The sequence below is a fragment of the Protopterus annectens genome, chromosome 7.part0 (genome assembly GCF_019279795.1).
Source record: "Protopterus annectens isolate FY-2018-M chromosome 7.part0, PAN1.0, whole genome shotgun sequence".
Lineage (NCBI taxonomy): Eukaryota > Metazoa > Chordata > Ceratodontiformes > Protopteridae > Protopterus > Protopterus annectens.
This window is the reverse complement of record NC_056739.1, coordinates 1,985,286,978-1,985,302,120: the sequence shown is the minus strand read 5'-3', so window position 1 is coordinate 1,985,302,120 and position 15,143 is coordinate 1,985,286,978. Positions and strand designations below refer to the sequence as shown.

Here is a 15,143-nt window from a genome sequence, read left to right as displayed (position 1 = left end):
ACACCCGGACATCTTCAAGGCCATCACAAAGAAATGGGGAATGCCACAAATAGACCTATTCGCATCCCCACTCAATCACCAGCTCAAGAAATTCTGCACAAGGACATACCACCCACTTGCTTGGAAGGTGGACTCTCTATCCTTCAGTTGGAAAGGCCTGACAGCATATGCATTTCCACCTCTTCCTTTGATGCACAAGGTACTACTCAAAATCAAAGAGGAACGTCCAAGGATAATTCTGATAGCTCCAAATTGGCCAAGACAACATTGGTATCAATTACTGAGGAGCATATCTCTGGGGGAAACGTGGACACTACCCCTGATTCCTTTGATGTTAACTCAGAGCGACTACAACATCCTACATCCAAACATTGACTGCCTGGAACATTACATAAGAGCAACTAACCCAGATTTATCACAAAGGGTTAAAGACATTATCCTTGAGGCCCGCAGACCTTCAACAAGAAGGAACTATGCAGGAAAATGGGAAAGGTTTGTCATTTGGAGTACTGAAAGAGGGAAAGATGTGTCAAAGGTAGATATTGCCAACATCCTGGAGTATTTGGCAGAGCTTCTCCATACAGGCCTGTCCTATTCCTCCATCAAGATACATGCATCAGCTATTTCTGCAGAATACAGCTTCGATCCCCCCTGTCTTTTCACATCCTCTACTCAGGCAGTTTCTGAGAGGAATTAAGAATGTAAAACCTCCTAGGAAACCACCATTACCAGCATGGGACTGAACTTTGTGCTAGAAAAATTGACACTCCCTCCATTCGAACCAGCAGCAACAGCAGATCTTCAACACCTATCCTGGAAAACTGCTTTCCTGCTGGCAATTACTTCAGCAAGAAGGGTTTCGGAACTACAGGCTTTAATGGCAGTACAACCCTTCCTAATCTTCCATCAAGATAGAGTGTCCATGAGAACTAATCCTACATTTATGCCTAAGGTGGTATCCAGAGTGTCTCTAAACCAGGCAATCCACCTACCTACCTTCTTTCCCAATCCACAGAACAGGGGGGAAAGACTGCTGCATACCTTGGATGTACATAGACAGTTGCGCTACTACCTGGACAGAACCAAGGCCAATAGAAAAACTGACCAGCTTCTAGTAGCATATGCAACAGGAAGGGAAGGAAAAGCAATTTCCAAACAGACAATCTCCAAGTGGATAGGAAATTGCATAAGATTCTGTTACTCCTACCATGGAAAGCAAATTCCACAGAACATAAGGCCTCATTCTACAAGGGCTACAGCCACTACCACAGCTTTCTTACGAGGAGTGGCTACCAAGGACATTATAGAGGCTGCTACTTGGACCTCCGTGCATACATTTGCCAAGCATTATAACTTACCTCTATACTCTAGATCCCGAGCAGGGTTTGCCACTGCTGTTTTGCAAGGGATCCTAACTACACCATAATTTCTTCTTCCTCCTTCCCTAGTTTGGCTATGGTATTCTACCCATTTGTAAGGACTGCAGATGCATCCTTGAAGGACATAGTACAGTTTTGTACCTACCATAAATGTAGATGTCCGAACAGGATAGCATCTGCAGTCAGGATTACCCACCCTCCTTCCCCTCTGTGGTACTCCTAGGGTATTTGCCCACCTAATAGCTAGCTGGGGGGGGATTTCTTATGGTGTATTTGTTTGTATATATGTACATACATGCTTATTTTTGTGTTTGCCTTCTACTTTTTTGGAAACATTGGCATTTATCCAAAAATTTAGCTATCCAAGAGGGCAACTGGCATCTGGGGCAAGAAACACTGAGGAAAATGGCGTCGGCTGATGCCTTTATACCCGAAGACCTGCAGTGATGACGTTGGGTGAAGTGCGACACCAGCCGAGGCCAGACCCAGACTTTGGAATCCGGCCGACCGAAGGGCTGCCTGACGACAGGACAACCCATTTGTAAGGACTGCAGATGCTATCCTGTTCGGACATCTACATTTATGGTAGGTACAAAACTGTACTTTTCCATGCATAAAGGAAAAAATATCATGGTAGATGCAGCAATGTATCATGACCAAGAGGATGCCGTTTCAGCTCCTAGAGCCAATAGTTCCCCTCAGAGCAGACTGCATGGACGGTGCATGGTAAGACTCAAGTCCCCTATATAACATGAGATGACAGGTTGAGAAGTATCATTTGATGACAACTATCCCTGCAATGAAAACCTTTCATCTGACTCTCACCAGTGGGAGACTTGCAGGCGCAAACGGAAAACACCATATTGAAGTGGTACATAAATTCACTCTTATTTACTTGTTCCCTCTAACACCTGACTGCAAGAAGCCTTGCTGGCTCCTAGATCCACAAGAGGATCTGTTATCTCGCCTATCCAGGAAGTCTCACCTGGATCTCCTCATTCTACAGTTAACCACTTGGTTCCACCAGTTCTAGTAGGATGTCATCTGGATCCTTTCAGCATCACAAAAGGTCTGTACCCGAAAGATTTATCTTGGCAAATGGAAGCATTTTGCACCCGGGGCTGACTCTCAGAATATTTTCAATGCTTCTGTACATGATGCTTTCCATTTTCTGTCTGTGTAGAAACTAGATCTGGAAGCAAAGTTCAGTTGGCTGCAATTTTGAACTTTCTTTTAGAGATTAACTTTCATCTTTTAGCTTTCCACAGACTCTGCAAGGCCTTCCTGAAGGGAATTTACCTTCTCCATCTTTCCATTAGACAATCCATGCCCTAACAGTCGCATCTGCTTATAATAGTATATAAACTTCATATCCTTTCAGCTGCTTGGCCCTATTTTTTTTCATAAAGGGTTTCAATTATGACCAACACATCTTTTGTCTGAAGCATAGCTTCCAAAACTGATCTGAATCACAGTCCATCTCGTAGTGTTTTTCCTAATCATAACGTTGGGAAGTACACTGTTCACACTTTGGATGTCCCTAGGCAACTGTGATTTTCTTTGCACTGTACCAAGTAATTTGGGAACAAAACTGTTGTTTTTCCCTTTGTAGCAGACAGACTAGGTAGGAAAATATCCATAATGACCTTAACCTGGAGCTGTCCGTCTACGTATCCATTGTCTCTTCTCACCGTAAGGCTTTGCCATTCAAGCCCAAAGCCTGTTTAACCCATCAGTTGGATTGAATGGGTGGAATGAATAGGATAGTTGTGTACTTAATGCTAAATCTTTCGTTCCTGTCTGTCTGATGCAACAACCTTCCCTCCTTACCACTTCTGCCGTGCTGTATGAGGATTCTGAATATGGTTCCTTTTTCATGGTTAGCTTATAGGCAGCAGACTTTATCTTAGTGGGACTAGCTAGTGAGCAGCTGTGCATTCTGGGAGGGGAAATGTTAGAGGACCTTTAAGTTGGAATACTAGCTTGACAGCTTGGATTGAACAAACCTGGATGGGCATAAATGAAAGGATCTATTGATATGCTAAGTGCATAACTATCCTATATCTGAAAGGAACAAATGCATTTGCATTATCTCTGACTGAAATACATTCTGTGATTTCTTAATCCAGTGCACCATAGAGAAGGAGCTAGAGCATGACTCAATATGCATTTGATGTTGGATGTGAGAACTCTTCCTCAACAGGGTGGTAATACTTTTCAGGGGACATGCTGACATGAGACACATGCCCACAGACATTTTAAAAATTACTTAAAACTTTGTATTTCAAGAGACGTCATGCAGATGAGATGATAATGGCAAGAACTTTGATCACATTAAAGTACTACTTAAGGACCTTAATTTCCAATAATGCATTTGTTCTGCTGAAGACCGCCACAGCTATAGATCAAATGTGCTATGTAGTAGTTCTGAAAATTTAGAAGAGCTAGAGGGAAGCTAATCGGTGTGTAACATTTCCATTGTTCAGTAGTTATGCTTAATAGTAGGGTCTGAGATAAAAAAATGATCAGCAGTCAGATGTTTGCAAGTCTCTTATTGGTGTAAATGCTGCCTAGAATGGGAAATGTGGATTTGATCTATGTCATGATTATTGCATTTTGCCTGAAAACTGCATTAATGCATCTGTGATTTGCTTTGATGTTTATTCTAGGAAGCTGCTTCATTAGGAAAAAAGGTCATGGTTCTGGACTTCGTTGTTCCAACACCACAGGGCACCACATGGGGTAGGTATTTTCCTTAAATGTAAGATCACAGACCAAAACAGTTTGAGCCAAGGAAGTTGTCTTTTGCTTTCAGTGTCGGGCGGTGAGTTAATATTTTGACTAAATTGTCCTGCTTGGCAAGACCTGCTTTAAGTGGAGAGGCCCAGGGAGGGAAAAAGGTTTTTGTTACTTAAATGAGAAGAGCAGTGTTTTTTAAAATTGTTGACTGTTCATTGCTGAGCATCAGTCGTTTAAATTTTCCTAAGAATTTCACTATGCTTAGATGCCTTTTACAGTGTAAAATTAAGGGCCTTGTAAAACAGGTGTTGACACTATTGCTACAGTAAGTTGTAACTGAGGAATAATAGATTGTGTAAAGTATGCTGTGTTCATAGATTGTGTAAAGAAAGTATGCTGTTTTCATAGATTGTGTAAAGAAAGTATGCTGTGTCCATAGATTGTGTGAAGTATGCTGTGTCCATAGATTGTGTAAAAGAATGTATGCTGTGTCCATAGATTGTGTAAAAGAATGTATGCTGTGTCCATAGATTGTGTAAAAGAATGTATGCTGTGTTCAGTTCCTGAATTTGAACATGACTGAGCTGTTACAGAAAGTTTAATGCTCTCTTCTTTGATTCAGCAATTGAAGGGTTTATATTCTACAGTATCTGCACTTGCTTGTTAGCAAGGAGCCCCCCCCCCCCCCACACACACACACACACATACATACATCCACTGCAGTACTCTCAATGTCTTAAATGGCTTGAACCAAAAGCAGTCTAAAATACCCAATTCCTACAAGCCAGGTTGAATCTGCAATTTGTCACACTTGTTTACCTTTACCCACAAACTGCTTTCCTGAACAAAGAGACAAACAGTATAGCCTAAAGGCTACTACAGAAGTGAGGAATTCAAATATCTGCTGTTATGGTTAAGTGCATCTTAACACAACTGTATTTTGAATGCTCGGAAAAGGGTAAGCCATAGTAAGACCCTCACCATAGCTTCCAAGTTGGCAGTGCACCAAGGCATCCTTATTGCCTCCAGAGGAAGGGCACTGGGGCATGGCTGATCAGGAATCGGACCATCAAATGTTTTTTTGGGGGGGGGGTGCTAACCATAGATGCTTCATCTTCTGGGCATTGCAACATTTACGTTCTGCGTTTTAAAACTGCTTGTAGCCTGCAAGAAATGAGGATTAAATATTCATTGCTTAGTCTTTTGTTTTCAGAACTGAAATTCTCACTAAGCTGATTAACACATTCTCCTTCCTCATTTGCAGACAATTTTGTTCTTTGAAATTCAGATACAGTATGCGAGTTCTGTATATTTTGAGATGTAATATCACTGTGCTGAATTTCTTTCAGGACTTGGAGGCACATGTGTAAATGTTGGCTGCATCCCGAAGAAGTTAATGCATCAGGCTGCACTTCATGGACATTCACTTCAAGATTCTCGCAAATTTGGATGGGAATTTTCAGAGAAAGGTTAAATTATGCTAAAGTTTTTATATAAGTGCTTTCAAATTCTGTATAATGATGATGTAGAGTAGAGCAGAGATTATTTGATAATGAGATAGGAGAGAGACTGTTAAACTCTGAAATGAATGGAGAACTACTGGCAGGGCTATGCTGCTGCTGAATTGGTCATCCACCCATCATTTAAAAAAATAGTTGTAAAAAAAAAAAAAAAAAAAAGTTTCAGCTTGATGGAAGTTTTGAGAAGGTACTTCACCGACATGCAGGTCACTATTTACCGGTACTGGTGCAGGCAGCCATTGTTAGTTAACAGCAGAAGTATATTAACTCAGTTTAACAATCAGCTGTGCATTTCATCACTGGGAGCACTGCATATGTTTTATGTAGTTATAATAGACGTAAAGGCTGTTATGCTTTAAAGATTAATGCTGACAGAATGAGTGAAGGCCGCCTTAATTTTGAAAGATTTCAGTAGTGGTACTCGTATAGTTACACATCTGCAGTCCACATGTTCATAACATTTAGGACTACATTTTGTAATTATGGTTGCCATTCTTAGTTTTAAGGTTGAACTTATGCTGTTTGAGTGTGTTATGTATAGTTCTTACATCCCTTTTCTTTTAGTTATGTTATATATGAAACACTTGTGAGAGAGTGCAGTGACAGTGGAGCAGCCACTGTCAAAGTAAGTGATTTTAACAGTTGCAGTCATTGGCCGTATAGGCACCTACAGTGAAATATTATGTTCATCTTTGGACTAGTTTGCAGGCTGGAGAACCACCTTCAGTTTTCCATTACTAGATAAGATTGAAAAGTTGTTGGTAATGTAGCTAGTAAACTACTGACCCTAGTTTTAAAGCATTGTATTGGTGAAACTGCTGACATTATTGGTGTTTATCTTCTCTTAATAGGTTTGTTAGAAAATGTAATGTCTTGCTGTGCCTTGAGCCCTGAACTTTCTCAAAGTGCATGAACATTTGGTAGCATCTTTTTTTTTTTTTTTCATGCAGCTCAAAATGTTAAGATCCCATGTTCAGGCTAAATCTAACCTGAAGATTGGTATTAGTGTGCTAAGGTCACAGGGTTTCTGACGCTAAAATCTGTAGCTCTTTCCAATCTCTAGCTCTTTTCCAGCCAGTTCTGCATTTCTAATGTCGTCTGTGGAAGTTTCTACCACCTTAAAGTTTTAACTTTCTGAATTTACACAGGTCAGGGCCTGTGCAAACATTAACTTCATTGTCTTTTGTTGGTTTATATCAACAAGCTGTAACATTCTGTTTTTAAAAATAGCCCCCCAAGTGACTCTTTCATTGTTGGATGGCCCACCCAGTCAGGAAAAGGTCACATCAAAAGAGGTGGCCTTGTCAAGAAAGGAGCCATCCATGAGGTCCCATTAGATCAGTGGCGGTCAGGATTTAGAAAAATAACCTCAGGCCTATTCTTGGACATCTGCTTCCTCAAGACCTTTGTGAAAGATTCAGAATGATCATGGTGCAGTTTATTCTTCCTTGCTTTCAGGAGAATGAGTGTGTTCAATAGATCTCCAGGTTGCTTGCCTACATATTGAGATAATGAGGTAGTCTAGGAGATGGTGTTATGCTTACAGTTCATTGCCTTACAATTTGGCCTCACCTCAGGCCCCCATGGTGTGCAAATGTATGGCTGTCTTTGTTGTTTATCTTCGACTCCAGGGGATTGAATGTATTCCTATACTTTGACAGTTTGCTCCTGGCTGCTTCCTCGGAGTATCTCATTAAAGCCAGCGATTATGTGCTGTGCAACTCCCTGGGCATTTGTCAACCTACAAAAATCAAATTTGGCTCTGTCACACATCTGATTTTCTTGGGATGTCACCTAGACACCCCACTGTCCATTATCTCTTCTTTCAGAGAGGGTTCAACTCCGCAGTAGAAGCCGTGGTATTGAGCAGTTGCCCTTCTAGTACTTGTGACCCTTTGTCTCGTAGCATCCTTTTATTCTGGTGGTTCAATTCACCCATTGTTGCGTCTTTCGGCTTTTCCCGGTTAGGGGTCGCCACAGCGGAACTCTGGTCCGCTAATGATTGGCAGTTGATTTTTACGTGCTGAGTTGCCAGCCCTAACGCACAACCTTCAGCGAAGGTACGCCCATTCATGCATGTCTCCACGCAGAAGACGCTCTAGCTGAGTCGAACCGGTCAGCGTCTTACTGTGAGGCGACAACGCTACCGCAGCACCACCACCGCGGATACATAGCTTTATCACATGAGAATTCTTTAAGTGGCTCCTTCAAACTTGCTGGTCCCAATTTTATCACCCATTTTGAAGACCGTGCATCTAACTCAGTCCTACGGGAATCCCCTGTAATGGTGCCTCATTTCGCTTCTGCACAAAGATAAGCCTCTTTAGCCTCTGTTACTGTCAGCAAAGTGAACCGACATCTCATTGGGGTTATGGGGGGGGGTCATTACAGGTTATTACAAAGGCAGAATGGTCCAGGGATTTTGACAGCAAACGAGGGCAAAATTCACATGTCTTTTGAGTTTATGGTGTTCCTTATGCATAAGAGCAACCTTAGTATACACAATTTGCTTCATGTATTTTTAAAGGTGGCCAGAGCACCTTTTTTTTTCTTAGGGCTAAAAGTGAATGTTTGCTGAGAGCAATCAAGTTTTTCACAGCTGGGAGGGGATGGAGACCTGAAAAGAATAGCAGTTAGCCTTATATTAAAAGCCATTAGCAGAGAACATAAGGGACTCTCAGATTCAAGGATATAACTGGTATGGTAGTAAAAAAAAAAAAAAAAAAAAAAAAAAGTTGGCTTTATTTGCAGATATTTTGTAGTTGATAAATCCAAAAAAAGGTTGCACCTGTTGTGGAATATTTTGAGACAGTTTCATTTATTTTCAGGAAAGGAATATAAACCAAAGGCTGTAGAACTAAACTATGTACCTACACATTAATTGGTTCAACTGCACCCATGTTTATGGAGACATAAGATTAAGTAGTTGGGTGTATGCATTAAAACGGTTGTTATAATTGCTAAGCATATGTTATGTGAGAAGGGACTAAATAAAAGAAGACAAATTGAGAAGCTGGAATCTCTTAATTATTGATAGTAAGATGCAAGAAAATAAATATGTATCTGATGTCAGTTTTCATTCTGTCCTCTGATGGGTTCAGATCCGAGGCATTGGGTCCATCTCAAACTCTTGTAAAAGCTTGGGGCAGTCCAGTACCCATAATTCGTCCTCTCTATATCTCAGATCTCGTTTCAGCTGTTCGGTGAAAGGCATGATTATTTCACTCTCTAGCAAGTGTGATTCATCTTTTTTGTTTTTTTGTATATTTTTGACTTCTATCCTTCAACTCTTGTAGTAGTGTACTTTACTTTAGATAATATAGTTAGTATCTTTTTTTTTTTTTTTTTTCTCCTTTCCTTCTCCCTTACCCTCTACTTTTAAACTTAGCCTTACAACGTTTGGAGGTAGTCCCTTTGCATTTTTTTCCCCATTCATAACAAAAAAAACCCCTGATTTTAGGGTTTTCCTTGCCTTTTTTGTGCTTAAATGTCTATAGATATTTTCCACCTTCTTCTTCTCTCATCGTTATGATTAATTTGCTGTCATAGCTAAGAAGGAAAAAAAAACACCATCAGGTTTTAAATGTGGGAAGTGCAGCCAGAAAAGTCCTTTTTCTGACGCCCACATGCATTTACTATCTTGGACCTCTTTACTTATAAAATTCCTTTTTCTGACGCCCACATGCATTTACTATCTTGGACCTCTTTACTTATAGGAAGTTGTGCAATCTGCCATGCCTTTAAGCCTTGTGCCTTGGTAGACAGCAAAAATGTTAATCTAAAAAGGACTGCTACTGTCCTCCTTTGGTGATGTTATTTCTGGAGAATCGTCAAAAAAAATTGTCAATCTCGGAGCTTCAGTTTAGAGGACTTGAGAAAGTTCCAAAAAGGCCTTATTTGGAACTGACAGATGCCTTCTGTTCATCTGTTGCAGTATTCTTTACATGAGGGGGTTGCCTGCCAAGACGACCTGATGTCGGCCAGTCTCTCAAAGTATTTTACTACCGTAGTGTGCGCGGTATGTCTGCTGAAGGCTGCTATCAGATGTAGACAGTAAAAATGATGAATGGGTGCACCATCCTCCGAACGTCTTTGCCGCCAGTCCTGGATGTTACTCTGCTGCCGGAATAATTTTCTTCAATAAAGATCCCAAATGCAGGAAATTCCTGAGATTTTCTTTGGGCTCCTGTTATTTTCAATTCTCTGCCTTGCCGTTTGGACTTTTCAGTGCCTCAGGAGTCTTCACAAAATGTCTAGCGCCAGTAGTCTCTTTCCGCTGACTCCAAGGCATTCATATCTTCCCCTACCTAAATGACCTTCTGTTCCAAACCAGCTCTTTGGGGAAACTGAAAAACAACCTCCACTTAGCCATAGCCATTTTACATTGCCTGGGATTCATCATCAACATAAAAAATCTACTCTCACCCCATCCTAAGACAATATTTTTCTGGGGTGCGTATTGCAAACCAACAAAATGATAGTGCCCCCCCCCCCCCCGAAGACTCGGGAGATTTTCCTTGTTTTCTCAGATTCTCCCCATCAAACTCTTATTTGCAAGACAGTTTCTAGGAATCCTAGGTTACCCCTGCAAGGCTCCACATGAGAAAATTCCAGTGGTTCCTGAAATCAGTTTGGTCTCAGCATGCACAGTCAGTGGAATTTCCAGTACCACTTCTGCTCTGCCTCAAGGAGGAGCTACAGTGGTGGATATGGCAGTTGTCTATAAACCCAGGACTTCTCATTCACTCATTGCCCCCAACTGAGGACCTGTATACAGATGCTTCAGATACAGTTTGGGGAGCAGCTCTGGACCCACATACAGTTCAGGGTCAATGGGCATCCTCTCAGAGGAAAGACCACATACATGTGACTGAGATGAAGACACTGTTCCTTGCCATACAGTCCTTCCAACCCCTCCTGAGGGTGGGAAAATTGCATATTTACACACACTGACTGTTCTGTGACATCTGAGCAAGCAGGGGAGGGACAAGATCCTACCTTTTTTGCAGACCAGCTTTACAGGCTTGAGAACTAGTCCACCTACTGGCAGTATCTCTTCAGGTGGTATACATTCCTTCCAATCAGAACTCTGTCAGATGCACTGCGCAGATCCAAAATGTAGCCCCACGAATGAATGCTTCACAGCAGTGTGTTTTCTGGGCATTGTCCATCAGTGGGTTGTTCCACAAGTAGAATTGTTTGCCTCCCCTCTGAACAAACAACTTGCAAAATTTGTGCCAGAGAACCTCATCTTCAGACATAGAAAGTGGTTGCCTTAATTTTTTGGTAGGGGAAGTTTCTTTATGCATATCTTCCCCTACCACTCATCCCAAAAGTCCTGCTGAAAATTCAAAGGACAAAGCAAAAATGTTGCTTGTGACTCTCTCTTGGCCAAGATAGCACTGGTTCCCCCTTCATCTAGCCAAGGGCAATTATCACAAGTTACCACCCAGAGTGGACTTGATCACACAGAACAAGGGCTCCTTCATCCATCCTCACCTGGAAACTCTTCAACTGACCCTGTGGGGGTGATAAAGGTATCTGAAAGGAATCTGGGCTCTATTCTGAGGACATGCTTAAAGTCTGCAGGTCAGGAAACCCAATACAAGGAAATCTTACCTTTCCAAATGGAAGGGATTTTTCCTTAGGTGGCTTGATAGAAACTTGGACCTGCTTACACCCCCACCCCCCCATGGTTATTTCATATGTGTGAATTGCTTAGTGCAGGCTTAGCTTTTTCTTCTATAAAAGCACATTTGTCCGCTATCTCTGCATGTCTGCCTCTCTGCACCTCTAGCTTCCAAATTTGTGACCAAACCATTTGTAAAAAGGTGTCCTCCACATTAGACCTTCCAGGAGACCTGTAGTCCTCCCCTCCAATCTGAACTTTGTGAGAGAGAAACTGACTCAAGCACCTTTGGAAACAGCCTGCTCTAGCTCACTGAAACACTGTACCTGGAAACCGCCTGCTCTAGCTCACTGAAACACTGTACCTGGAAAACTGTTTTCCTGATGGCTATTACTTCTGCCAGTCAGGTTTCGGAACTTCAAGCCCTAATGACTTCTCCTTTTTTAGCTTCCACAAAGACAGGGTTTTCCTTCGCACTAATCCCTCTTTCATGCCTAAGATAGTTAATGAATTCTCCTTTAAACCAAGCCATTCATAATTTTATATCATTGCTGGCTGACTTCAGAGTTGTGCACTGTTATTTTTGCTTCACTGTATAGTTTTTCGGATCTTTGCTGGAGTTGGTTTTCCCATACCCCCACCCTCCCTATTCCTGTCTTGTTGTTTAAGTTTGGAGGCTTTTGCAGTTGCCCGCCCCCACTGTAGATTTGATCTGGGGCACTTCCCCCAGTCCCATCTCTTTACATCATTCTACCCAATAGACTCCTTTCTGCACTTGTTTTTAGTCATTTTTAATTTAATTGCATTTTTTAAACTGTTTGGTCTAACATTGCTACATACTCATGTGTGCTAGCTTGCACTGCATTTGAATTGTTTTGACTGCTGTTTTAGCTACTTTTCTGTATATATTTTCTGTATATATATTTAAAAACAAATACCTTTCCTGAAACTACTGTAGTCCAGATTCAGATTTGCTGTATCCAGGACTGTATGTAAGCTTCTGAGCCCCCCCCCCAAGCTTTCTTTGTTGGAGGGAAGCCTTCTATCTTATCAGTGGGAGTGGTAAGCACTAGGTAACCTATCTAGCACATAAGGAGTGGTTCTGGCCCAGAAATTGTAGTTATTGGCCGTTTGGGCAGTTTTTCCATCTCTCTCAACTTTGATTTAAAAGCCCACATTTGCACTTGTTTCCCCCCTTTCCTGTAACTAGTTTAGTCCAGATGCAGATTCTTAGTTTTAGCACTTTAATTTGCTTATCCGTGATCAGCACTTGTTCAGGACTTGTAAGCACTAAATAAGCTACTAATTACTACAGCACTCAGCCTTCCTCATTACCTAGAGAAAAACAGTTTTGGTACTTAGTTTCCTCACTTGCTTAGAGAAAAACAGCTCTTGTACTCACTTTCCTCACTTATCTAGAGGAAAATAGTTTTTTATTCAGGCATGTCCAAGGGTCACCTCCCAGTGTTTTCTCCTGTCTATCTGATGAATCTGGGCATCTTGGGGCAATGTAGAAATTGCCTCATATACACAGACAACCCTCTCCTCCTACCACCCAACACTACAACCTGTGAGAGATGCACTTATCTAGCCAAACTGGAGGTAAAGCTCTCTCCAATCAAGACTGAACTTGACAGTCAAGAGGAGAAGGTAAACACGTGCACCACACCACATTCATCACACAGTCTCACTAAATCTACACCACCAAAATTCACACATAGAAACACAAAAATATTCGCGGAGGCTCTCCATAATAATCTGCTCAAGCAACAGAGACCTCCAAAGCAGAAATGCAAGCAACCCCCCCCCCCAGCACAACCCAAATGACACATAGCCCGCAGACTCAGTGTGCCACTCAACCACACACTAAGGCAAAACAACGTACCCAACACACTAGTCATAGGTGACTCTACAGTCAGGCACACTGATATCCCACTCACCAGGCTAAACAAGGAGAAGGTTACAGTCAGCTGCCTGTCTGGTGCTAGGATCCGCCACATAACCCACGCACTCTGGTCACTCCACAACAAGTACAAATATGACTGTCATTGTCCATGTTGGTGTGAATGACCTGAGACGTACCTCCGTGGACTACATGAAAAGAGACATGGAAGAGCTCTCCAATCTTGTAGCCCAGGCAGGCATGACCCTAGCCCTGAGTAGCATTCTGCCATCATCAAGAATGATGCCGCAGTGCAAGGACAAAATGATTGACTTCAACAATTGGCTAAGCTTCTGTTGCTATTCTAAAGGGATCCAGTCTCTATCTGCCTGGGATGACATGGTCGACAGACCACGATGCTTTGCCAGAGATGGCCTGCACCTGTCACCCCTGGGATTCCGGATACTGGATAAGGTTCTTGCTGTCCCTATAGTGCCTTTTTAGGTAAGGTTCAAATGACAGATTCACCACTGTAACAAGAACAGGCAAGCAAAAACTGAGGGTGATACTACTCAATGATAGAAGTGTAAATCTCAAAATGCACTCACTCGAGGCACTCCTTAAAATGGAGAACATCGATATCTGTGCAGTGACTGAGACCTGGTTTAAGGCTCCAGAGAGCACCCGTGCACTACCAGGCTATAACTCGTACCACATTTTTCAGCCATGTAACCTGGACAGGAACACCAAACCCAGAGGTGTGTCAATATTCATTAAGGATATCCACACCTCCAAGCTAGTTGCTCTGCATAATGCAGCAGAGGTTATCCAAGTGCAACTAACTCTGGGCAAAACTGCAATCCAAATTGTAGCTTGCTACAGGTCACCCACCATGCCCCAGGATTCCCACTCCTCTTTTCTTGATGTACTGGAAAATATTAGGGTTAAACCAAACACCCTTATAATGGGCGATTTCAACTATCCCATGATTAACTGGAAAAACTATCATGTACCAACTCCTTCGCTCAAAGCTTTCTGGAATTCATAAACTCCAATGCCCTGGATCAACTTATCCACACCCCCACCAGGGGCAACAATATCCTAGATCTAGTCATTACCAAAATGAGTGACCGGTGTTCCACACCTGAAGTTAACGCCTCATTGGTCCGATCAGACCATAAGCTAATTACCCTAGATATCCACATCCTGCCCCCCCCCCCCCCATTAAGGAAACCATGGTAAAAAAATTTCTCCAAATCCAACTTCATGCTTTTTAAGACAGAAGTGGTGACCTTCATGACACCCATGCAGATGGACAGTACAGTTTTGACTACCGAATCCTACACAATTGCACTTTATAAGCACTTACATGAGTGCATGGATCGTGCTATCCCAAACAGAACCAAGATGCTATTCTCCAAAAAAAGGAAGCCAATGTGGTGGTCCCCTGCCATAAACAAACTGTACAACGGAAGGAAGAAACTGTTGCAATCCCATGAGTGGAGGAGCTCCCTGGTCAGCTTCAGTAAGAAGCTGCAATACCTGATAAAATCCTCCAAAGCTAGTTACAAAAACAAAATCGCCACTGATTCTAAAGACAACCACAAAGCATTCTATAGCTAGGTCAAGAATCTTAATGGCAACACTCAGATCTGCTCTGAGTTACAGCACAATGGCACTAAATATACAGACCCAACTGATATTGCCAACATCCTGGCAGATAGGTTCAGTGCTAACTTTACCCCCCCCCCCTCTCACCCCCTAAAGGGCCCATCTCTGTACCGGAAGAATGCAAAGTTCCTGTAATCACGGCTGCACAGGTAAAAACCACACTCTCCAAAGCCAAGAACACAGCATCCATGGGACCAGACAACATCCCAGGCTGCATTCTATACAAACTACAGAACAAACAGGCACCCCACCCAAGTACCATGTACAATCAGAGCCTCACCTCAGGCTTTGTGCCTGCTGAATGATGCACAGCGACTGTTATC

General features: G+C 42.3%; 1 protein-coding gene across 1 annotated transcript in view; it reads left to right on the top strand.

The window, feature by feature from the left end:
* Window positions 1-15,143, top strand: part of TXNRD3 (thioredoxin reductase 3) — a 708,837-nt gene that overhangs the window by 228,779 nt on the left and 464,915 nt on the right. Inside the window, exons 6-7 of the mRNA XM_044078410.1 lie at window positions 4,049-4,121; window positions 5,468-5,587. Coding sequence (XP_043934345.1) covers window positions 4,049-4,121; window positions 5,468-5,587 — 193 coding nt within the window. The remainder of the gene's footprint in view (window positions 1-4,048; window positions 4,122-5,467; window positions 5,588-15,143) is intronic.